This window comes from Apaloderma vittatum, unplaced genomic scaffold, assembly GCF_000703405.1.
Source record: "Apaloderma vittatum isolate BGI_N311 unplaced genomic scaffold, ASM70340v1 scaffold5726, whole genome shotgun sequence".
Taxonomy (NCBI): domain Eukaryota; kingdom Metazoa; phylum Chordata; class Aves; order Trogoniformes; family Trogonidae; genus Apaloderma; species Apaloderma vittatum.
Genome location: NW_009723277.1, coordinates 71,698 through 95,544, shown reverse-complemented (window position 1 = coordinate 95,544; position 23,847 = coordinate 71,698). Strand labels below are relative to the sequence as shown.

At 39.2% G+C, this 23,847-nt stretch overlaps 1 protein-coding gene across 1 annotated transcript in view; it reads right to left on the bottom strand.

Annotated features, from left to right (window-relative positions):
- FILIP1L (filamin A interacting protein 1-like) overlaps positions 1 to 20,882 on the bottom strand; it is a 66,496-nt gene extending 45,614 nt beyond the window's left edge. The window contains exons 1-3 of the mRNA XM_009872039.1: positions 20,613 to 20,882; positions 17,212 to 17,385; positions 10,601 to 10,779 (exon numbers count right to left, since the gene is read on the bottom strand). Of these exons, the coding sequence (XP_009870341.1) occupies positions 10,601 to 10,779; positions 17,212 to 17,385; positions 20,613 to 20,882 (623 nt within the window). The remainder of the gene's footprint in view (positions 1 to 10,600; positions 10,780 to 17,211; positions 17,386 to 20,612) is intronic.
- Between the last annotated feature and the right edge of the window lie 2,965 nt (positions 20,883 to 23,847).

The following is a 23,847-nucleotide window of genomic DNA, read 5'->3' as shown; positions in this document are numbered from 1 at the left end:
AAAGAGTGGTCAGAAACTGGCATAGACTGCCTAGGGAGGTGGTTGAGTCGCCATCCCTGGATGTGTTTAAGTGTCGTTTAGATGTGTTGTTGGGTGATATGGTTTAGGGGTGAACTTGTAGTGTAGGGTCAATGGTTGGACTCGATGATGCCAAGGGTCTTTTCCAACCTGAATTGTTCTATGATTCTATGTTTAAGTGGGAAACTACACACTTTAATGAAATGCTGACAGTGAAATCTGAAATTATATGAAATTCAAGATTGGTTACAGACAAGAAATTTACACCAGACTGATCTTAAAATTTGCTAATGTTCATAAACCTATATGGAAAATAATCTGCTATATAATTAATGTACAAGAAATGTTTTGTTTCATGAAACTAGTAAAAGCTCTGGAATGCCTTCTTTCTTTGCATTGAAATGCCTCCTTTTCTTTGCATCTGAAGTGAATACAGAGCTAAAGAAGGTGGGAATTCATCGAAGTTAGTATCTTGAACCTGTAAGGTTCTTTGGTAAAACTCTGAGTTACACACCGTGCTGCCTGATATTCACTGTTGCAGAAGATGATACTCTTCAAACTGGTATTTTAAACTCCTGTACCATTTGGTAAAATGAGGACTTAAGAAGCTAAGTCAGCTTAGTATTTGTGCCCTTCTATAGGTTTAGTAGGGTATATTTCAATCCTGTTTTATTTCCAGGCAAAATACTGCATTTGGGGAGACCTAAAGTGTATACAGATGGTAAGAACGGTCTTCACTGTCTTCTCAGGAGAATGGAACTGTATAAACTCGTGAGTTTATTCATTGCAGCTTCAGTCAGAGCTACAGTGTTGGCTGTTACATTGTGTTCAGAAACCATGAGAAAATTGGATTCTGAACCAAAGATGATCTATGCAGGGCTGATATTTCAATAAGAGTTGTGGATAACTAGCAATTAATAACATGGATTTACGAATGTGGTGCTGTATTACAATGGCGAAGTTTTGATGAGCATGTTTACAAGGTCCTTTGAGTTTTAATATAGTGGTTTTCATTAAGTTTATTTAAAATCTGTAGTTTTTATTGGCTATACTTAAATCTAGTCTATAAGGATTTTGAAGGTTTACAGCAAACTTAGAAATGTAAAAAGTTAAGTAACTTTATCCAGTGAGTGTGTTTATCAAATATGTCATCAAACTGCTCAATTTTCTTTCTAGAAGGCCAGTTAGGGACAGACTGACTCATTCTGCTGTCTTACAGAACGCAAAGACATCTAGAGTTTATCTGGCAAGACTATTGAAAAAAGGGAGAATTTCAGGATTTCAGGGAGTGTGTCTTCTCAGTTCCCCAGTTAGTTGTAAGATGAAATTTTCAAATGAAAAACATGTGAAATCTTGTCTAAACATTTGAATAAACGATGTCTCCATTCCCTGAATGACTTAAATGCAAATTGTAGAATCTGAACATTCCTAAAAGTCATCCTAGTAGTCATAAATTTATACGTCAGAATAAGGTTTACAGTGCTAAGAATTTTCTGATAACCCTAAAATTCTTAGCACACAGATCAAGTTGAAGGGAAAGAAGGGTACATGGTCTCCATTTCCGCAAGGTTTTATTTCCTTTTCCACAGGATTTTCTGGTTTTGTTCAGGTTTTTTCCCAGGTTATGAGGTGGAAGGAGGCTGGCATAGCATGTAAGGAAGTGCAAGTGAGGTGGTAACAGCTATGATTAACTGAAATGGAAGGACAGTTCAAGGAAAAATGGTATTTTGTTACCTGTACCCTGATAATGTCTGTGGTACAAATGTGTTCTCCCAGAGACCTGAAGCTACTGCGAATTGAAGTGCTGAGGCTAAGCAATTTCCCAGTCTGTATAAGAGACAGGACTTCAACTGGTTTTAAAAGTGAAGTGCTCTGTTCAAGGTGAAGGTTTTTAATCAGCAACCTTAATTTTGAGCAAAATGTGCAATTTGAAAGGCGTTGGCAAGGAAGTAAATAAGGCATTGTTCCAAAGAGCAGTTTTAGTGATTTTCTTCTGCGGTGCTATCACCTGAAGCTGTCTCTGGTGAAGCTGCTGAGAGTACCTTGGGCAGAGAATGAGCGCAGACCTTGTGCAAAGTATATCTCATCAAACTCATATACACATCTGAAAACAACCATGTTTCTGAATTCAGCGGATTTCCCTTGTTCTCCAAGACTCTTGGCAAAGGTAGAGTCTGGGAGAAGGTAACTGATGCTGGGCCAAATTTGGCAGACATAAATCAGTTAGCTATCTGGGTATTTTCAGGGTTATTGTCCCTTTGGAACTTTTAATTTCCTATTTTTGGGGGGAAATAAAACTTTTCTATGGCAAAATACTTCCCCTCTCCCCTTGCAATAGGCTGATTGCAATGGCCCCATCACAACTGCTGGCTTGGATTTATTATTTTGCTGCCTGAAGATTAGTGTTGTTGCTGATCAAATGATGGCTAGAGAGCTTTTACTGCTGGAGCTTTCTGTTGTCAATATGTCTATACAAGCTCCAGCTTTTGCCATTTGTGTTCCCAGCACAGAGGGAGGGTGAAGGGACTGGTTAAGTCTCCCTGCCTGCTCAGTGTTTGAAATTTCTTCAGACTGTGCCTCTTGAGGGCCCTTGTGTTTGATTTTTATCCCCAAGGGTGCTGGTTGAGAGCTACCACACAAGGGCAGTTCTCCATTCAGGATCGTACTTAAGTAGCAGACCTTGTGGCAGTCCTCTCAAACTCTCATCTTAGGACTATCTGCGATGGATCTTGTTGGGTCTGTGTCTATAATCAAAATCGGTGACTTAGGACTCTTTTTCAGTCTTAGCCAAGTAACTAGAAATCTTTCAATAGAGTAATAGTCCCATCAGGAAGGACTGTACTGAGTTCTTAAGGAGAATGAATCACTAAGTGAAACTAATAATTTTATTTATAACCATGCAACTTTTATAGATCAGTTCTACAGGGATTTAGACCTTCCTGTATTTTGGACATTTGAAATGAGAAGCAAAATTGTCAGCAGTATGTTTGGAGAACAGCCCTCTGTTGCCGGGGATGAGACTAGATGATCTCATGGTTTTTCTTATATCTGCTTCCCGTTACTCTCATTTCCTACTCTGAGCCATCCACCTGCCCTGTCCCCCCTCATACAGGAGTCTGAAACAGATTTTAAAACCAAAAATTCCTATGTCCCTCATGACCTTTTACATTATTTCTGAATTTATACGTGTTCTGTGGCTTTTTAGCAATCTTCATAGCAGAAGGGTTCAGATATTGAATATACTTTATTGAAATGTTAACATTTTTGGTCTTCAGACACTAAATAGGCGATGTGTTGCCTTGTCAAAGTGTGTGTTGTTTCCCTGAAAGGTTATGCAGTGTTCATTTTAGTGTTTATTTTAACAGTTTTTCCAGTGATCTCTGTTCTCAACAAATTGAATGCTACTGATTTACTTTTTTTGTCCTCTGTTTAAAATTACTCTCTTAGCACAGAGGCTGAGGCATTTTTCTTAAACTGTTTCAATCTCCGATACACGCTTCTTTCGTGTGTGTATTTAATGCTCATAGATTTTGTAGCTGCGCATACATGGATTGAAGCTCATAGTATGCCATGGGAAACTTGGCTATGAGTTTAGACTGCAGATTTTGGTAACTGATGGGTGACCTGCATTCTCAGTTCTCATGGCCATTTTTCTCTTGCCCCTTCTTAAGATATGAAACTAATTACAGCACCTATAGGTCACTTACATTTCTCTGTCATGAGAAAGATCTTAACTTTGTTGAGATTTCTCCTCCTCCACACTCAGAACAGGAATATAATTTTTCCCATAGCAGTGGTTTGTTCTGGAAAATTATGATAGCATCAAACTTGTTATCTCAGAAAATGATTTATAGATTTTTCTCTGTCTGATGTTGTGTGTTTTCAAACTCCAATTACAAAATCCTGTGCCAATTTCTCCTGCTCTCAGCCCCACCCTGCAGTGAATCAGGAGTGCACCGTGTCTTTTTTTGGTCACAGGTCTTGGTGCAGTCATCCGCTTCTATTGTTGCTTATGATTAGGGCAGTTATGCTGTGCTGCACATGGTGCTCAGTCTTATTTGGAAATGTAAATTGGTGACTAGAAAGAGTGCCTCATTACTGAGGGCAGCACCTCACCGTGAGCATGTTTGGCCAGTGCTTCATCGTCCGTGCTGGTCACTGGTTAGGTTCCAAAGAGAGTCCATGGAGTTGGTGTTGATTTACAAGAGCCATAAATATTCTGAGGCTTGCCAGCTTAGAACGATCATCTTTCCCTTTGAGCTCTGACAGTTAAAAGTGCTGACCAGAGCTGCCACCAGGGCAGTTTGCCTTGATCATCCCTTTCAGGAGAACTGATGCCCTTTTTTAGGGAGGATATATGGCAGTGACCATTGCTTTCCCCACTTGAGGGGTGGCAGTGTAGGAGAACATCATCTGAGTAATGTTTTTCTTTGAGCCCTCAAAGAACATGATGATAGTATTGGTTAGTATTCGGGACAGTGTGCCTGGAGCACTGAACTTTATGTGCTCAGAGTTTAAAAAAAATGAAATGAGTCTCGCTTCTCTCATCATTCTACCAATGTCAGTGTTGCATGAGGAATGGCTATCACCTAGATCTTGCATCTGCTTGCTGATTACAGTAGGTGAAATAATTTGGAATTGCACCCTGTGTCTATGGAATTTCTCAGTTGTGTTAAGACTGAGTTGAAAGCCCTGTTTCTGTTTTTATTTATTCTTAATCTTTGATTTGAATAAACATCATGTGACCTTATTTAACAGGTTTGGGGGTTTCACTGCCTGTGTTAACCTGGATTCTATTAATTTATTTGCTTTACGATTAAATATTTTAACCTTCTGTCATGTACCGAAACTGTTGTAGAAGTCTGAATCCTTGAATTTTGACAAAGGTTTGATTTCACAACATCTGTTGAAAGTTATGTAGTGCAATGGTACATAGTTTTTCACGTATGAGCATGAGGTAATTAATCTGTGTACATCACTTCCTTGAGTCTGCCTTTGTGCCTCAGTGGTATTATTAGTGGGCCTGTCCTATCGGGGTGTAATGTAGAGTAAGAATGCTAATATTTTGCTTGTGGTGGGTCTCTCGTTCACCTACAGAACACTAGATACCCATGAAAAAGGTCAAATGTACACAGATCTGGCATCCATTTCACGACTTGCAAGACATAGTCTCAGGCGTATGTAATATATATAACTCATTGCCAGAAAGCTAAAAGGAAATGATTGCATTTGAGTACAATGCAATCTACAACAATAGTTCAGTGTGCATGAAATTAAAAACTGCTGGTAACACATGTAGAGTAAGTCAACAGTGTTTATTTTTACTGTAGCTTTCTATAAAGATAAGATCCTGCTTCTTGTAATATTGAATTGGCCAAATTAAGAAAAGCAGCAAATAATAATTACACTCACTGTTACAGAGTATGGACATTTCCAGACCTGGGCCCACAATATATTGTTGTTCCAAGGTGTGAAAGTGTCAGAATTTAAGTACAGCAATGTTACACTGACAACATAGTGACACACTTCACCTTTTAGCTGAGATCTTTTGTCCTTGATGCCTTCTCCCCATTTTAAAGTGTTGCTTATTTGACGTGCTGTCTGTAGCCATTGCTTTCAAACCACTTGGACTAGACTGTTCAGCTTTATGAAATCACATTTCTTACCTACGCAATTTCTGAGCAGTTTTATAATATGATTTAACCTTGGTACATTTTTAGTTTGATGTTTGATCCATGTAATAACATGGTATGAGAGGGTGAGAGTGTGCTGTAAAAATATGCAAGAGGAGGTAAATAGCCTTAAAGCAGTAATGAGAGTGCATCCAGTAAAGAGACATAGAGGGATGAAATAGCTAATGTGGAAATGACAAAAATACTTTTGAAGTAAGGGCCTGGAAAAGGTTTTAGTTATGTGGATGGAGAGAAATATATGCTTGGTTTATTTTTGTGAGTTGGTTTGTTTGTTTTGTTGGGTTTTTTAGTTATATTTTTTATTTCTTGGAGGTGCTATGAAGAAGAATTTGTGAGTCTTAAGCGTAGAAAGGCTCACTTGATCTGACAGGCTGGGTGACAAGTAATTTAAGAACTGAGTTATTAGAGAATCTTAAGAATGAAGCCAAGGGCAGGGGGATAAAAGACTTGGTTGCCCTCTGGTCTCATGGAATTGGGGATAATAGCAGGTTGCCCACAAATCGTGAGGTAGTGGTTGGACTAGATCTGAGTTATGAGCATAGGGATGATGGCTGGCTTTGAGTTTCTGTGAGGAGAAACACAGAGAGTGAATGGATAAAAGACCTAAAGAACAAGACCTGTGGGATCCTGTGGACAGAGCAGAGGTGGACAGTGTGAAATTTCCAACTCAGAGCATGCTGTGGAAACACTTAGAGAAATGAGTCCAGCTGGAGTCACAGGAGCTCTGTGCAAGTAAGATGACAAGGAAATGCTGAGAGCTGGTTTGTGTCCAAGGCACCCAAAAGATCAGTGAAGATGGATTAGGTTCAGAGGCTTGTCAAGAGCGAAGTTACAGCCTTTAATGAGAGCAGTTTCAGTTAAACATGGCGCAGAAGCCAGACTGGAATGAAACCTACAATGAAATTGAGGGAAAAGGATGGCAAAGATGCCTCAGGAGCCCAGGCAGCCCGCAGAATGGGCATCCCCCGGGGATCTTCACTTATCAGCTGGCCTGAGCAACCTGGTCTGACTGTGGGGTTAGCCTGGCAGGCAGCACGTTGTGCTGGAGACCTCCAGAGATCCCTTCTAACCTGTGTCACCCAACAGGTTGTCATATTAACTCACTGACCTGGGCGGGGGGCAGCAGTTGGAGCAATAAGCACGATATTTTGTTAGATGGGGAAGACGACAACTGTGAGACTTTTGCACGTTGCGTTCCATTTTTTATGCTTGGTGAATGCTGATCCCTCAGATAGGTGTAATAGTAACTTTGATCTTAAAACTGAAATTGCCCTTTACTTGATGCTTTAAGAAAAGGTATCTAATATGATAGAAAAGAGTTTGGTTGGCTGGTGTAGGTTTTTTCACTTGCTTAGAGCATAAGGAGTAAAGTTCCTTTTAGGAAATGTTAGGTTTATCTTCTATGTAAACAATTGTGTTTTCTTCATTGGACTACATTCTCTGTATGACTTTTGTGAGTGTGAATTCAGAGCTAAAACAAAAGCTTATGATGGCTTTCCTCCCTATAGAAAAACCCCACATTTTAGTAGATGATCCTTAAACTAAAGATTCTACTACTTGTTGCTGTATTTCTGCAAAGTTTTGTGCTACTGTTGGGATTCCTGCGAGCCTTATTAGCAAACTGCAATTTTTTCTTGTCCTGTTGAAAAACATTCACTTATTTAACTGGTGTATCTTTATAATAAAGCCCTACCTTTTGTATAGTTGACAGTCTATATAATATATAGAAAGTCTGAAGATGGGACACACCTATACATTGGGAGGTCTCTTTCTTCTCTCAAGTTTAACCCTCAGATAGCTGTAGCTGGTTTCTTCCACTCATACCTTCCATTTCCTTTCAGTACTCAGAAAATTAGGAATAGATGTGCTTACATAGTATTTAAAGTCCTTGAGATTTGCAGAGGAAAAAAGCTGTGTAAGTGCTAATTCTTACATTATTTTATGTTTTTGTCTTTTTTTTGAGTGCAGAATGGAAAGTAATATGTATAAATGCTTGCATGCATGTGGCAAGTGTTTTCAAACTGGGAACACGCATATGTGGAAATCCTTCTAGTTTCATATTTTAGCTTTGCAAAATGTTTCCTAAAATAGCAGCTTTTATTATTTAATTGTACTGTAAAAATATGGAATGTGGATGAATATGTTTGGACTAATGTATACATCCTCAGGGAAGATACAGTGGAGTCTGCATTTGAATCTAAAGAAAATGTTCTTCCTAGTCCTTAATCCTGCCTTCCATCAATCAATCCCATAAAATACAAGAGCTTCTGAACAAGCTCAGTGGCTTTTATGCTCTGGTTCTTTGGGTGCACCTAGTAGTCTCTCTATCTAGCTTTTGGATTTTTATTTCTCCTTTACATTCCTGTGAATTTGGGTGCCACTGTTTCTTCATGCTCCGCCAATACAGAGAAATTTTCCCTGCCAGACTCTAGTAGACTAGTACACTACTGCACACGTGTATTTTGCCTTTCTGTTCCTGTCTGGTCTGCACACGTACAGGGTAGACGCTGAAGTGCAGGAGAGACCGAGCCAGTTGTTGCACTTTGGCATTTTTGTCCCCAAAATTGTTCCTGTTCTGCTAGGGATTTGTCAGTGACTCCATGCTTTAAAAGTTCCTGTGGCTGAAACTGAATAAATATCGTGATAGTAGCATGTTTTTATCATTCTTTTACGGGAAAATATCTGTTGCCAAGCATTAGGACTCTTTTCACTTTGGAAGGACCAATCTTTGTCTCTGAACTACAGCAAGACTATGGAGGATCAGTTTTGGCTGGCAACAAGAAAAGTGCTTAAAATGCCTAAAGGACTAATCTTAAATATTAAACCAGTGCTCATATCAAGAAAATTGTCATAATCTTAAACTCCCAGATCTGAGAATGTGCAATTGCTGAGGCCAAACTTAGTCTTGTTGCTTTGTGAAATTCACATCCTGAGAAGATTTAAATTGGGCTAAGGTTTTTGAAATGGAAGAAAAGGTTACTTTGCTGTGTTACAGGTGTGAGTTCTGAATGTCAAGTCAGGCAGGTTAATGTAGAAAGAGCTATGCTTTAACTTACTGAGCATTTTTTTGGTTGTGAGGTTTTTTTGTATGTTTTGCTTTTTGTTGTGCACTTGTTTTTTGGTTTTGGGGTTTTTTTGTTACAGCAGGCAATTGCATGGAGAATCTTGATGGTGACATTACTTGGCAAACATTTTGGAATCAACTCAACATGTGACCTCACATCCCCTTAAGGTTTTCCACATAAAATACATTCTCCAAAGAAAATACAAAAACTGAGACTTAATCTGAAATCTATTATTGCATCCTCTAAGGCCTCATTAGGCACCTCAGTATTTCTCCCCCTTCCCCTGCTCCCCCGCACCCCCTGGGTTTTTTTGGGTTGTTTTTTTTTTTTTTTTTACTTCTAGGCAAACAGACTAAATGTTGCAGATAATAGTGTTAAATATTTTACAGTCTTCTTGGGGGGAATATGCAGGAGGAACAGGGAAGAGAGTTTTAATCCCATGTCTATTTTCACAAGGACTCTGATGCTTGGTCTTTCTTTCTGTGCAGCTTTTCACGCTGTGTGAACGCATGTGCCCGATGTGACATTCTGCTGCTTTTAGCAACTGCAGTTGTAGATGAGAGTCTCATAGGTTTTGAAGAAGGACAGAAGAGATGACAACTTCTGTTCATTGCAGGTTTTGGTCCCTGATAGGACGATGTTTCACAAACTTAGAGAAAAAAAGTTCTGTGCCTTGTGGGGGAACTTTATATGTGCTTTTCTGTGTGTGCCTGTGCTTTCCTGTATCTGTGTACATATTTTTGAGAAGGAAAGTTTGTTTTTTTGTTTTTTTTTCCCCCCAACCTCTTTAACTGCAAACCATAAATACGACTGTGTACTTGGTAGGAAGCGTATGTGCTATCTTTGAGAGACCTGCAGGAGAGAGGTGTAGTGCGAAGGGTGAACACTGCCAAAGTATGTAGAACATGATGTTATGCAGGCAAAGGAGAGGAAGAATTATCTATGCATAATGTGAGTTTAGAATAGGCTTGTCGTTCTCACACCCAAACATTTCCATCTGGAAGCTGTTCCTGAGTGAAAGGAAACAGAGACAATATTCTCCTATCTTCTGGAGTAGCTATTCAGGGAGTAGGAAATGTTCTTTGATTATTTTTTTTTCCTTAGGATGTGTTCAGTTTTACTGGAGATTAAGAGAAGTCACAGTTTAAAGTGGCTTTTAAAAAGACAGTAAATTACATGAAATTCTTCTTAATTCACCTTCTGAGAGTTGATATTTAAACCCTCATGCTGTGCTTAAACAAGCTGTAGTTACACCAGGTTACACTTAAAAATAAGGTTGGGGTTTATGGTTTTTCTATGCCAGTCCTGACAGGAGAACTTTATAGTGCTCTTGATTTACACAGAGCTTTGAAAATATCTTCTGCCTTTTCTTCCTCTCTTTGTACTTCTGTGCTCAAACACTTCTACTTGTCCTCATGGTGTTTTCTTCTGCCATCAAAGGCTGTATGCCTGATTTTGCATCCTGTTACTTACATACTTGTACACTGAGCAGTGAAACATGCTGAAAGGTTCACCTGCTTCATGATGGTTATAACTTCACACATTTGTGTGTCTCCTTCTATTCTCTCTAGCGTAACATACCTGTCACCCTGCAACAGTGCTGAAGAATCTGCCAGCCGTTTGACCTACCTCACCTGCTGATGGAGATGTAGACACTACTGTCACTTAGGAGTAATTTAGTCAGATTTTCTTAGCCGAACTCAAAATACAACTCTGCAAACATTTCTGAATTTCAGTGAATGCAGAATAAGAAAGTAGACAGATCCTTAGACATAATGTTAAATTGCATGTACTTCTTACTACTATGGCAAGAGGTAATCTTACCTTTCACGTTCTTGTTCCAGTAAGCTTGTAAACTCATCACTTTTCTCCATGTATTTGCTGTGCTTCCTCTTCTCTTCCTCTAGTTCACACAGTGTCTGTCTGTGTGATTTTTCTACCATTACCAGTTGCTCCAGCATTCGTCTGTGACTTTCTTTCTGCTTCTCTACGACTTTATCAAGCTACAAAAAAAAATCAAAACCTCCTGAAGCCTTTTGAAACTCTTGCTTGCTCAGGCTTTCATTAATGAAAAATTTTACGACAGCTCCTAATTAACAGTTACTGGTCCAGGACTGTGCTTTTGCCATTGATCATTGTGGTAGAGAACCAGATGTCTTTGCAGAAGAAGATTCTGATTCGCACAGTAGACAACTGAATTCTGGTTCAATGGAAATAGCCCCCTCGTTTGTAGCTGTGTAGCAACCAAGAGCATTGAATTGTCTTTGTAAAGCAGACAGGTAGATCTAAAAAGCAGTTTTCCTCTGGTTTTACAGTAAATGTGTGATAAACCCAAGAGTGGAAAACAATCCTGCCTCTTGTGCTTACCCTGAGCATGGGTTTGCGTTTCTGGGATAAGGGCTAAATTTTGAAATAGTTGGAAGTATTTTTATTTAATGATGACATTCTAAATTTTGTTCCTCAAATTTCACATGTTGTAGAGGAGTTTGACTTGCAGATCACACCTTTATAGCACGCTTTGAGCATTCAATTCCCTCACCTTTATCCTAGGATTTCTAATGATATTATTATATAGTGATATTTTAATTGAATCTATTTTAGGTTTTGGTGGTAATTTTTAGTACACTGTTCACCAGAGTCACACTGTTGAACAAAATGATTTTCACAAACACAGAGAAAAGTATCTGAGGATTCTCTTACAGTTTTGAGTTAGATATGTGACCAAGTTATGCAACTGTGTGCATGAAACCAGGAGGGATTTTCCTCTGTAGGCATTACTGATCTAGATGAAGCCTCAGGAAGGATCACTGGAGGCCATCTCAAGACCTGGGAAGATTGTATTTGTGAGAATCTTTACTCCCTGCTTGTTCCCCTTCCCTCGTGGAGACTGCCTCCCTCATCAAGTCAACACAGGAATCCTCGTATCCCGGTTGGAAAAAGAGACATTTTTGAACTCAAAGCCCAGTGCCTCCTTTTAACCACAGTCTATTCTAGTGTGTCAAGCTGCTTTGCAGTACTTCAGTCTATTAATAGGAAAGAATTCACAAATGGGCAGTGTGGGAAGCAAGGCTGGTTCTGGTTCTCCGATGTTTCCCCCACAAGGAACTCGGTGTGCCGCAAGAAACACTAGGGCTTCATATTCTTAGGATCACTGCTTATTTTTGACAATTTAATTACAAGGAGTATGATTAGTTAATTTCCTCATGTTTATTCACAGTGTGGCTGATAGAAGCAGTAACAGGAAGAGCTGCAATGCCTAAATATGAGCTTCTTGAATGAGTGAGAGTATCATCAATTTCTACATGGGCTTCCATGTCTCCCCTTGCTTTGAGCTGCTTTTTAAGCTTTATATATTCTCTCCCATTTCTCCTGAATCACTATTAACTTTTTTTGGTGACACTGCTATGAATGAGGAAAAAGGAACTATTGACAAGACTTTGAAGGTGATTTGAGTCTTTCACCTATTTTGAAAATTTCAGGTGCTTTCTGCTTAAGATACTAGAAAGTATCTTTTCTGTTGCAACATAGCTGAGCTCATATGATCAGAAAATGTAAAGAAAACTGGCTGTACTTTTTTACTATTTTATAGTGCTCTTACAGCAGAGGGCTCATTCATAATTTGTGTGCTTTTACACTGGGTAGGTTAATGCTTTCTGGAATCATGATCTTGGAGTAGGACCTCTCTGAGAAACATTTCTTAGCTAAACCTGTGCACATGCAAGCTTTTTCAGTAAGCAAGTGCCGATTTATACAGTAATCTCTTGGCTGTGTTTTCTATGTCTTTTACAGAGGCTGAAAACTGAATTGCCTTAAAAGGTCAAGTTGAAGAAAACTGGCCATTTTTAATTTCTCTACACTGTCCCTTTTTTCACCAGAATTGCAAATTTCAAAATCTGAAATCTTTTGTTCAGCTAATAACATAAAGAGAGAGAGAAATTTCAGGGTGTTTTATCAACACTTCTTCTCCACCAAGATTTCAGAGGGTTTTCTTGGAACAGCTATTGCACAGATTCATGAAGCACCATCACTTGAGTTTCTGATCCTTGTCTCAGTAAAGGTCATGCTGTCAGGTGAACATATGCTGTTCTCAGAAAACAAACTGCCTTTTGTTTTTGATAAAATTTTGATGTAGTGATGCTTGCAACTATGGCCCTGCCTTGCTTAAACTTATATGAGCTGGGCATCAGCCTTGTCTGATAGTGCTTGCTGGCCTCGGCCAAGGGCAGGTGGGGAAGAAGGCAAAGGTTTGAACTTCTGATTTCTTTTGGCAGGCGGTCTGCACAGATGGTGTTAAGAAAGTGATGCATTTGAGCAACCTGATCTAGTTAAAGATGTCCCTGCTCACTGCAGGGGGGTTGGAGTAAATGACTTTTAAAGGTCCCTTCTAGCCCAACACATTCTGTGACTTGTATAAACTGGACCAGCACTTCAAAAGTATGTGTAAGGATCTGATGGGATAGGTAATCTCTATCACAAGAAAACACTGAAATTTCTGGCTGTAAGCTGATCATAAATCAGCCCCTGTTTCCAAAAATGTAAGTGCCTGATGGAGATGAAGGTTAGTCATCAACACAAAAAACATTAACCACATAGAAAATAGTCCTGCTTCTGCACTGTTGAGTGTGAAGGAGATGGGACCTGCTAGCAGGGCCTTATGGATTCAGTATATTTTGTTTGCTCTAGAGTGTTTGTTGAACGGCTACAAGAGTAGTCATCCAAATGTATGCAAAAAGAAAGGTAGTAACTCTGGGTTTTTGTTTTGCAGCTCTCAATGAGCAATGACAGTGCCTTTCACTTCACAGTTGTGCTTTTGTCAGTGTTGAGATTAGCAGTTTGGATTACTAACTGGTATTTGGGATTGGAGAGGTGTGTATTCAGGGCAGGGAGATGGAGTTTGAAAGTGGGTCAAAGAACAGGAGTGTCCTGGGGAGACCTGCTTACATGAAAGGGTGAGAGAGACAAGTATATAGGCTGCTGCATCAAAACTGTTTTTGTGCAGCAGTCTTCTCTTGTTGCTTAGATTAGAAGATGCATTTAGGTTTCATTTTCAAGAATGTTGTCAAATCTGCTCTGCCATGACTGAGCAGAGCGGGGTCTGGTGCTGGGTTGCTGCTCTTGTGTGGTTGGTCTGGAAGCTCCATCGTGTCCCTCTGCAAGGTAAGGGCACTTCCTTGGGAGCAAACATGACTCTTGTGTTTTCCCTGTGAGATCTCATGGCCGACTCCCACATACCCAGCAGAGAAGAAAGAGGAGTCGTGTGAACCCCTGGTAGTGTGAATCCTCTCAGAGAAGCGGTCTTCAGCAGCCCTTGGTTCCTCAAATTACTCTGTCCAAATGCCAAATCTGGGCATGCAGAAATAGCCATTTATATGTACGCACACGTTTGCTCAGCATATGCAGTTCTTGGCTAAAACCACAGAGGACTAATAAGCAGCTTTATAAATGTCTTCTGTTGAAAATTAAAGTGATAAAATCTTAATTAAGTGATTTGTTGTTTTGTTCTTCCTGACCATATGAGTGTTTAGCTAGAATTAATACTTGAACGTACTGTACAATACAATGGAAAATAAGAGGCATGATTTTACGTAACTGTGAATAGTTCAGCAAGCTAAAAATTCCCAGGAACTTAATCATTTAAGTATATTTATCCACCAGCTCGTGTCTGAAGTCAAACTGGCATGGTGTGTCTCATATCCATTACACTGGAACTGAACTTTTTGTCTTTCTCCTTTTTAGACTGTTTTGTGTTTGACGCTGTGCCAGAATAACATCCAGGTTATTTACATTTCTTTATCTAAACTTCAGTGAAATATTATTCCTGTTAACAATATCCTCATGACCGTTGTTTATAAATGTATAATCCTGAGTTCAGGATTACTGGAGATTATGGGAGCAGTTCCTCCCTTGTCTTTTTCAACCCTAACTGAGCCAAATTTCCACGCAGGTCTGTTGATCTGTTTTTCCTGAATGCCACATTGTCAACGTCACTGTTTCAAACTCTTTCTGTCACTGTAACTTACTGGTGCCCTACAGCTGTCTGTGTTGGAAAATTGTGACCAACACCTTTAAGACCTTGTGAGGATGCAGTTATATATACTTTTTTCAAAGGCTGATGAGGATGAATCTTTCTCTGAGTTGATTGACACTGGGATTTTTAAACTCGATTCAATATTTAATTATCCTTGATGGATGCAGAGTATAGGCTTTCGTCTAGTTTCACTGCTTTTAGAGGAGTTCTCAGAGTGGTAGGAGGTATTGTTCATCACATTTCCAACAGTGAGGCACCATTTTTTTTATCTTTGACTATGTTGCTGGAAGCTGGGGAAAGTTAGAAATCAGAATTGGCTTTCTAATTCCGTGAAGGTTTGAAACATGAGAAAAAGACACCAGAAATTCTGCATTATCTTCCTCTTTGTCTCTGTTTACTTCACTTTCTCTGATTTGTTTTTTATTATTTTTGAAAATTTGTTTATGTTTTTGAATCTGGGAAAAGGATTCTTATGCTATTGTTCTCTATTTACTGGAATATTGAATACAGTTTGTTTTCTATTCAAGAGAAGTGGCATTTGATCTGAAGCCAGATTTTGTCATGAATAACTGACTCAATCTAAATTTATAAACCATGCAAAGATAGAAAACCTTTTCAGGCCTTTGTATCAAACAGAAACAGACATAAAAGAAAAGTCTATTTTCTCTTTTATTTTGTGCCTCTTTAAATATGAAACGATTTAATGTATCCTCAAGTGTGAGGAAAAAGTAGTTTTATCTGGCATTTGTTAGGTTGCAGAACAAAATAGCTGTAGAGCAAATGTGGCTGAGAAAGCCCTCTGCTTTCAAAAAATAAAAATGTCTCCTCATAGCCAAGGAAGACGTAATTTTGATCTGTCAAATTTGTCGTAGATTTTGCAAAGCAAGATGTATTACTTCTGGTTTTGCTACATTGCTATGAATCCTGTTCCTAGTGAGTAAAACTGTCCAAATCACCGTATTTTCCCACTACAGTTGTTGCCAAATTTGCCAAGAAACTTCATAAAGTTTAGGATAGGTGATTTGTGAGGTCGTGCTAAAGGACCAGTAATCTTACAAATGCCTTCTGAAATCCACTGTATTTTTCATCTGGGAAGATCCTCTGTGTTGAGGGCTCCAAGACTAAATTGTCAAGAAGGGGGGATAAATACTTTAGAGGACAGATCATCAGAGATTTTATAGGCAGATACAAAGGCATATTGTCATAGTGGCAAAGGGGGAAGTTAAATGCTCGATTCTCACGCTTTGTGACTTGTTCCACCTCTCATTTCTTTTTTTATAAATGTTTAAAAAAATCCAACCAAACTTAAATGGATCTCTGATTTAATTTAGGGGCATTTTGAAACTCAAACTGTGGAATGCCTTTGGTTTACCAAGACATATGAAGTGCCAGAGGTCCTTCTAGCCTTTCAGTTGCTCTTAGGATGTTTACCTTTGCCTTTTGGGATTACCAAATCCAGTGGTGTTAGAAATCCTTTCTCTGCCATTAAATGTAAGAATGAAAAAGTGTGTATAAACTTCTGTACAGTAGCAGACTGAACTTACGTTTTCAAACTTTTTTGGGACTTCCATTCAAATAATTTCCGTTTGTGCTCAAAGCTTCTATGACATAATGCCACAGTGGTTTAGAATAAATTAACCTCCACAGCTGAACTTTATCTGTTTCAGATTATAACCAGAGATTTTAACCTTTGAGCCTCTGAAATGACTGTTGACCTTTTGACTGACATAATTTTCTCTGACATGAGCTCTGTATCCTTAGGTACATTTTTTGCTCAGAAAGCGTGGGAAACACTTGGCAGAATAATTTTATTAATAATTTCTGTTTTTATTTTTATGCTGCTCACAGAGCAACGTATTAAAAATGTTTATCTAAAATCAAGAGTAGACACTTAGTTGGGAAAATATGATATTAAAATGATATGAAGAGGGTTTTTTTATTATATGAAGAGGTTTTAATATCCAGTGATTTGCACTGCAGGGCATAATGAAATTCAGGTAACAGTGTTCAGAGTGTGTGGGGTATGTCAAGTGCCGATACTACTGAATGGGCCCTTACCAGCTACTGGTAAAATGGCCTCAATGAGGGAGGCATCTGTTTGTATGGATTATGAAATTGGATAACAGAAAGGAAAAAAAAGATGGTGTCAAAAGTAGAAATCTGATTATCAAAAGTTTGAGTTAGACCAAAATCATGTCTGTCTGTGTTTAAAGCCCCCAGTGTGCAGTATCAATGAGGATATGAGATACCCGTTCTGATTCTAGACCCCACTGAATCCTGAACTTTGTTCTGCTGTCGCTTACACTCTAGGTTAAGAGCTCGTTTTCTTTCTTCTCCTGAAATCAGTGAGAGATTTTCAGTTCCATTCGTTGGGAAATATGGTTAAATATCAATTACGTGTTCTTACCTCTCCCATAGGCTTTTCGTAGATATCTTCTTGCCATTGCTCAGCCTTTGTTTGAATAGCATCTCGCTGGAGGGCTTCTAGCACCTTCTTGGGAGTAACAAAGCCATATTGTGCTTCAAGCAAAGCCAAGTCGATTTTTTCAGCCTTAAGTACTCCTATAACTTCATCTTGCGCCTGCAAAAACACAAAGTAAGGGTTTATTTTGTTGAACTGTATGTGTGTATTTACAGGTTAGCTTTCTACTTTTACAAGAATTAACAAAAATTTTGAAGAATGCTGTATATGTAAAGTGCCCCAAAGTAGTCAGTAACATGAAAAAGTCACGAGGAAAGTACTGGTCTTTATATTTTATTAGTTCTTCGTAAACTCCAACATCTTCAGAACCTTCAGCAGTTCATAAATACTTTGTTAGTGATTAGACTGTATTGCTGTTCCTAGACCAGAGTGTAACATTCACACACAAAAAAATAAAATTCAGGGCACAGTGTGACTTGTGGTAATGCAGGACATTAGGATGGTTCCTGAAGCTTTGACGTGTTTGCACATTCTGTATGTTTTGGGTGCAACGATGACTTTTGTAGTTTCAATCTGCCTGGGGTAGTCTGTTTCTGTTGTTAGACAGAGCTTTTTGAGTGGTCAGTGTATTGAGGTGTGGGGTGCAGGAGATGTGACCCTTCGCAACATGCATTCCAAACCCATGCAATAGTAGCTGTTCTTTAAAAAAAGATTAATTACCTTCAAAGCTGGCACTGAGGTCCTCTGTCATGTATATATACATCTGCATGCATGTGTGAGACCATGGCCTGTGTGTTTATAGGCTTGTAGATATGCACACAGTCACACACATGCCCTCAGGTAACAAGCAACCTTGCAGCATCCAAGTTTTTTGGAAGTAACTGCTGTACGGGTGCTCTCAATTTGTAAGTGCGTGATAAAGGCATTTTAAAGGTAACAATTAAGAGAAGATTGGGTTATCTGGTTTCCAAAAATCATGCAGTTTCAAAAAATATAGCCTAAAAAACTGCACATACTTTTCTTTTTTTAATGTCACTGAATTTGTTTCCCTATTTTTATAAAATAACTGATCACACCCTGTTATCAAAGAGTAGATACAATATGTTTTCAGGTATATATTTCAGAAATTCTCGTGAGAGCTGGCAGGTGCACATCCCTTCTTCCTATCATACAGCATTCCTATCTAAGTCCATGCTCCATGCTGAGAAAGGTGCTGTATGTATCTGCAGTATTTGAAGTGATAAATAGATTCTCTTTAAACAGACAAAAAAAACCCAACAGAAAATCCCTAACCAAAAATGTAACAAACCACCAGGAGCACTTGTTTGCTATGAAGTTTACAGCTCTTAGATGTTAGGTTGGAGTGGACAGAATACCTGCTGTGAATATTGTGCTAATTGCCCCACTAAAACTAATTGCCATTAGAAGTGGGACTAAAAGTCCTATTTCTAATGGTAATGTTTTTTCATGAGAGTATCTGATTACCTAAATGTTTCCACTCAGAGGGAAACTGGTTTAGGTCACCATCTCCCAATCTCCCTTAGGGCTGTGTCCATCTTTTTTTTTTTTTCTTTTCTTTTTTTTTCTGCAGTATCCTCTGGTGATGGAAGTTGCCTCCTGCCTCCACTTTGGTGACATAAATACATGAACCGTCTCAAACATCCACTGTCTGCAATGATCTCGGTTAGAACCAGAACAAAGTACCTGCTGATATCAAAAGAATAAAATAGGAAGGGAGGAGATCAGAAAGAGGGATGTATCAGGAGAGGGTAGCTTCCGTTGGCTGGAGCACCTCTGTATCCATATTTCTGACTCTGTTTGAAAAATGTATAAACTATTTCTAATCCTTATCATTGTGGAAAAAATCTAGAAGGGTTATCTTCATGCATCTTAAATGTTCTGAAGTTGGAAAGTAATGGCATTTAACTTAGAAACTTAATTATGCCTGGATTGACAGCTGATCTCCAGAGATTGGACAGGATGTGGAAAACTAGGAATAAAAAATGACTACTTGCTTTTTTCATTCATAATGCTTCCTCTGGAATGTCGAACATAATTTTAAATGTTTGTATCGGGCTCATTGTTTTCCAGTTTCTCATTTCACTGTGTTCCAGATTTAAATCTTAAGAATTGAAGCATGTATGCATTTAGATATTACACAATGTATGCATTTATATATTACACAAGTTAATGAAGTGTGTGTAATATAAATATATATATATATAAATACATATATATATACACCAACATCTCTTTTGTGAGAGGAGAAATGTTTTGGAGAAATGTGTGTCATCTGAATTTTAATCTAAATTAAGAAAGGGCAAGTGAGCAGGAGATAAGTGTTGTGCGAACACAGAAATTGTTCTGCTTGCATAATGAAATATTCTATAGAAGTCTGCCTTGCATCTCCCATCAGAGACTGGTACATCTATCAAATACTCATATTGCATGTGTGTTCTGTTAAGCATGTATGTATTACTATGTAAACATAGATGCATATGTTAAGAATGGAACTCCCCAGATATTGTGTAGGTAATAAACTCTGAAACCATGTGATACACTCACACTACTTTGACTAATTTGCTCTTCCCTCTGCCTGTGAGCAGTTTTAAGCGGCCAACACAACTTCTCTGCAATCAGCCTACCACAGAAAAACTCTCCCTGCTCTCTGGAAATCTGGTTCCAACTTCCTGAAATTACATTTCACCAGATTAGGCATCATTTACCACTTGGCAACTGGCTTCTTTTTCAGACAGAAAAATGCTCGCTCTTCAAAATCCAGTATCTTGTGTGCCAAGTGACATGCAGCGCTTATGCTTTGTATTACAGGAAGTTAAATAATTATTTTGATTTTTCTAGCAAATGATGTTATAATACTGTTGAGTGAGTATCTTGTGATCTGGCACATCCTGATTCATAGGAAGTAATGCTCATGACCTCATAGGAGAGGAGAGATAAGAAATAATTAAGTAACAGATCTTAAAGAACTCTAGTATGTTCTCCCTGTAGGTTTTGCAGTGACAAATACTTTGTATTCAAAGTAATTAGAATAGGGCAGCACAATCAGAAAGCTATGTAAGTTTCCTATTTTGGTAGTTACATGATCCTTCGCAGTGGACCGTGTTTTTGGTGTGATACAGGTATATTGTGAATAAATTTTATTTCTGTTTAGGAGTGGTGTTAAGATCATCTTTTCTGGCTGATAGCTGTAACAGCTATAGTTTGCAGTTTCATGTAATTTGCGGTTTATATTTGTCTTTCCATATCAAATTCAGTATGTGTTGCCTTTAATGTGAAAGCAGCATGTGTTTGCAGTAAATTGGCATGGGTAAGGAGTGGGGGGAAGTGTGCCTTAATTTGGTATGTAAGGTACGACAATAAATCACCTGTAATTCACCCTCGAGGACACTAAGAAGAAATAGCAAGTCATCACGAGAGAGATCCTCTTTTTTCTTGAAAGAACCTCCTGGTTTTTTCTCTGCCTTAGGGCTCCTTAGGATGGTACTGGTTTGGCCTACATCGTCCTTCTCCTTCTGCCTTCTGTGCACATTTCCTCTCCCACTGTAACCAACCTCTTCTTTATGGTGCTCTTTCGGCCTTTGCTGGCTCGGCTTTGGTCTGGTTGGGCTTTCTGTGCTGTGACTTCTGGAACGCATGGTTTATGTCTCTGAAGCTGAAGGAAAGTGGGGAAAAAAACCAATTATTTTAACTAACAGCAACTATAAAATTATTACTGTAATTTATGGTGGGTACTAGGCCCTCCAGACAGGTAGTTTTCCCTCCCATACAAGACTGTTTTTCATTTGACAAAAGCTGACAAATTCATGTGAGTCGACAGGACTGGGCTGTGATCCCTGCTGGATGTCTGTAGTGGAGTCAGTCTTAACTAGTCTTAAGCATTTTTAACAATTCCCTCTTCAGTATTTGCAAGGGCAGCAACTTTAGCAGTGGTACTGTGCCCAACACTATAGACTGTTCTCCACTGGAGAGCCGGGGCCTACCTCACCTTGCAGGTAGATACTTACTGTGATGAGGAAAATTTAGGTTTAGGAGGTTTTCACTAGGAAGATCTTTTTCTTCCGATTTCATACATCCCAGCCCTTACTGTATAGTCATGTTTTGGTTTTCTTTGTCTTTCCAAGGGAGAGCACAAAAGCATCTCTTCTCTACTACAAGTTATGCAGTTGCATTCCCAATATTTGGCAGAATGTAAGGGTTAGCATATCCAGGCTGCAAGGCGTGAACCTTGTCATAAGCACCCTCTCCCCAACTGCCCCATCACCCAGCCAAGCTACTTTGTTGATTGTAGTGTCCTCATGTCATCCCCCCAACCATGCAAGTTAATACTACTTCTTTAGTGCTAGACTATAGCACTCTAGAGACATTAGTACCTGGCTGAAGGGAGACCTGACCCAACTTAGGCCCCTTTGAAATGCCACTGTTGAATAAACGTGCTCTAATGTCTTTGCAGATAAATGGCTAACACTGTATAAACATTGATTAACCTCGAAACTCCATGTTCCAAATACAAATAAGGCACATTTTTTCTTATTAAACCACAAAGCTAGTTGTTTAAATGTCTATAAAATTGTTCCCTGTGGTAGGTGGGAGGTGATAGCGCTGTTGCTTTTTGGCCTCACAAATCTGTAGATAATAAAGTTCTATCAGAACTCCCCTTTATGCCAGGTTCTGATTCTAAATCCTACACTCTGTGACTGCACTCCTTAACTGTGTTGTAATGTTGAAGTCTCTTCTAGTCTGATTTAAAGAACTCATAAGAAGTTTTCCTAAGAAAAACTTTTTTTCCTCTAGGTCTCCAAAAGCCTAGGTGTGTAAAGACTGCATGGCACATTGCATTGGAACTTGTTTTGTGAATTTGTGTATCGCAGATGTCAGGTTAGGATGGGAATTTGTTACAATGCATGTAGAAAACTGAGAGTTGTTCATAGCAGGCTAGCAGTGATGTTAGCTAATGGTGATTAGATTAAGTTGGTGGTCATCCTGCCCGTGGCAGGAGGGCTGTAACCAGATGATCTTTAAGGTCCCTTCCATTTCAAGCCATTCTATGAATCTATGATTTCCTCTCCTTAGTGATGAGAAGTAATCCAGGAGATCTAAATATACTTTCCTGAGGAGCCAGATGAATAATGACCAAATGTTTCTATGATGTTAACTTGATCTCCACCCTCTCAATCATATTCTGAAAGAGATGAAACTGCATTTGTCTCTTTGGCAGCAGCGAACAAGCAGGTGGTTCAGAAATCTCCACACTTTTGTGGGAAAGACTGAGATATCCTTCAGAGATGACTTCACCGCAGACACCATTGTGTTTTCAGGCACATCCATTTTTTTCCATCTATTTTTCCCTTTAGCATTTTCTCTTTAGTTAGTGATTGACTTATGAGCTAACAAAATCCCTCACAGGACCAAATCTTCCCTTAATCCCAGGGTAAGGATCCTGAATGCTTGTGAACTTGCAATTTCTTCCAAAAATCCGTGACTAAGCAAGGAATTATGTCTTTTTGAGTTTTAACATCCCTTAAAGGGATATGGCAATGCTTTTGATATGCTGAAAACGACAGAAAACTCCTAACAACAGACTGACTTTTAAAAAAGTTGTGATGTGATTGCTTAGTATGCCAATGTAATGGGAGAGCACAAAGCAGATGATGTCTTTTGGAAAGAGCACTGCAACCCTCTGCCCATCACAACGAATGTAATTTGAAGCAAAAATTAAGGTGGTGTCGCCTTAGTTACTGTAGGGCTACGGAACGTCTCCTGTGTAGCAAAACTTACTTTGAAGCATCACCTTCAGCTTAGTGCCATACATACGTGCTGAAGGAGAAACTGACCTCCTGCCCCTGTTCTGCTTTCTTGTGCAGCTGGGTGCCAGGTAGCGCCCAAGCATGGGGAGGGGCTTTTGTTAGCTTATGTCATGTCCTTCACAAGAAAAAGCAGCAGGTTTGTCTTGCTCTCCTTTGTAGACCTGATGTGGCCTGCGGGCCAGGAATTGAGCTTTGCTGAACCATGGGAGAAGATGAAAAAGTCTCCTTATTAAATTTGAATCCCAGGATCTAGGTTTCACAACATCACCGAGCCTTTTCTGGAACTAGTGTCTTCCGCCAGAACGTGTTTAGCTCTTTCATCCTGCCTGTGAGTGGGTATACATAAATACAGTGGTAGATTTGCACCACTTCTGAAGATACAGCCCTTCCTTTTCAGTAGACTGCTTTAGCATTTTTCTGAAAACCAGTTGCAGTTACTTCTGTCCAGCGGGATGTTCCACTGTAGCATGGCCAACTATCTCATTCAGGGTGTGCTCTTATTTGCAGTAGACTCTTGTGCTATTTCCATGCATAGGTTGGGCAGTAAGTGAGAAAAGATTTCTTTCCTTTAATGGGTTCTTCACTCAGGGACTCTAGGGGATAAGCGATTCCATTCTGACATGGGAAGTGCAAGATAAAGCTGTTTATCGTAGAAAACTGATGCACCTGTGTAGCCTGATGCATCTGTTGGTATGCAGAGTTGCAGGGGGTCAAGCATGAGAAAGAAAATAAAGTAGCAGTCTGTCTGCCCTTGTGTGGGATGTTGTTAAATTTTGGTCTTTGAAGCCCTTGAGGA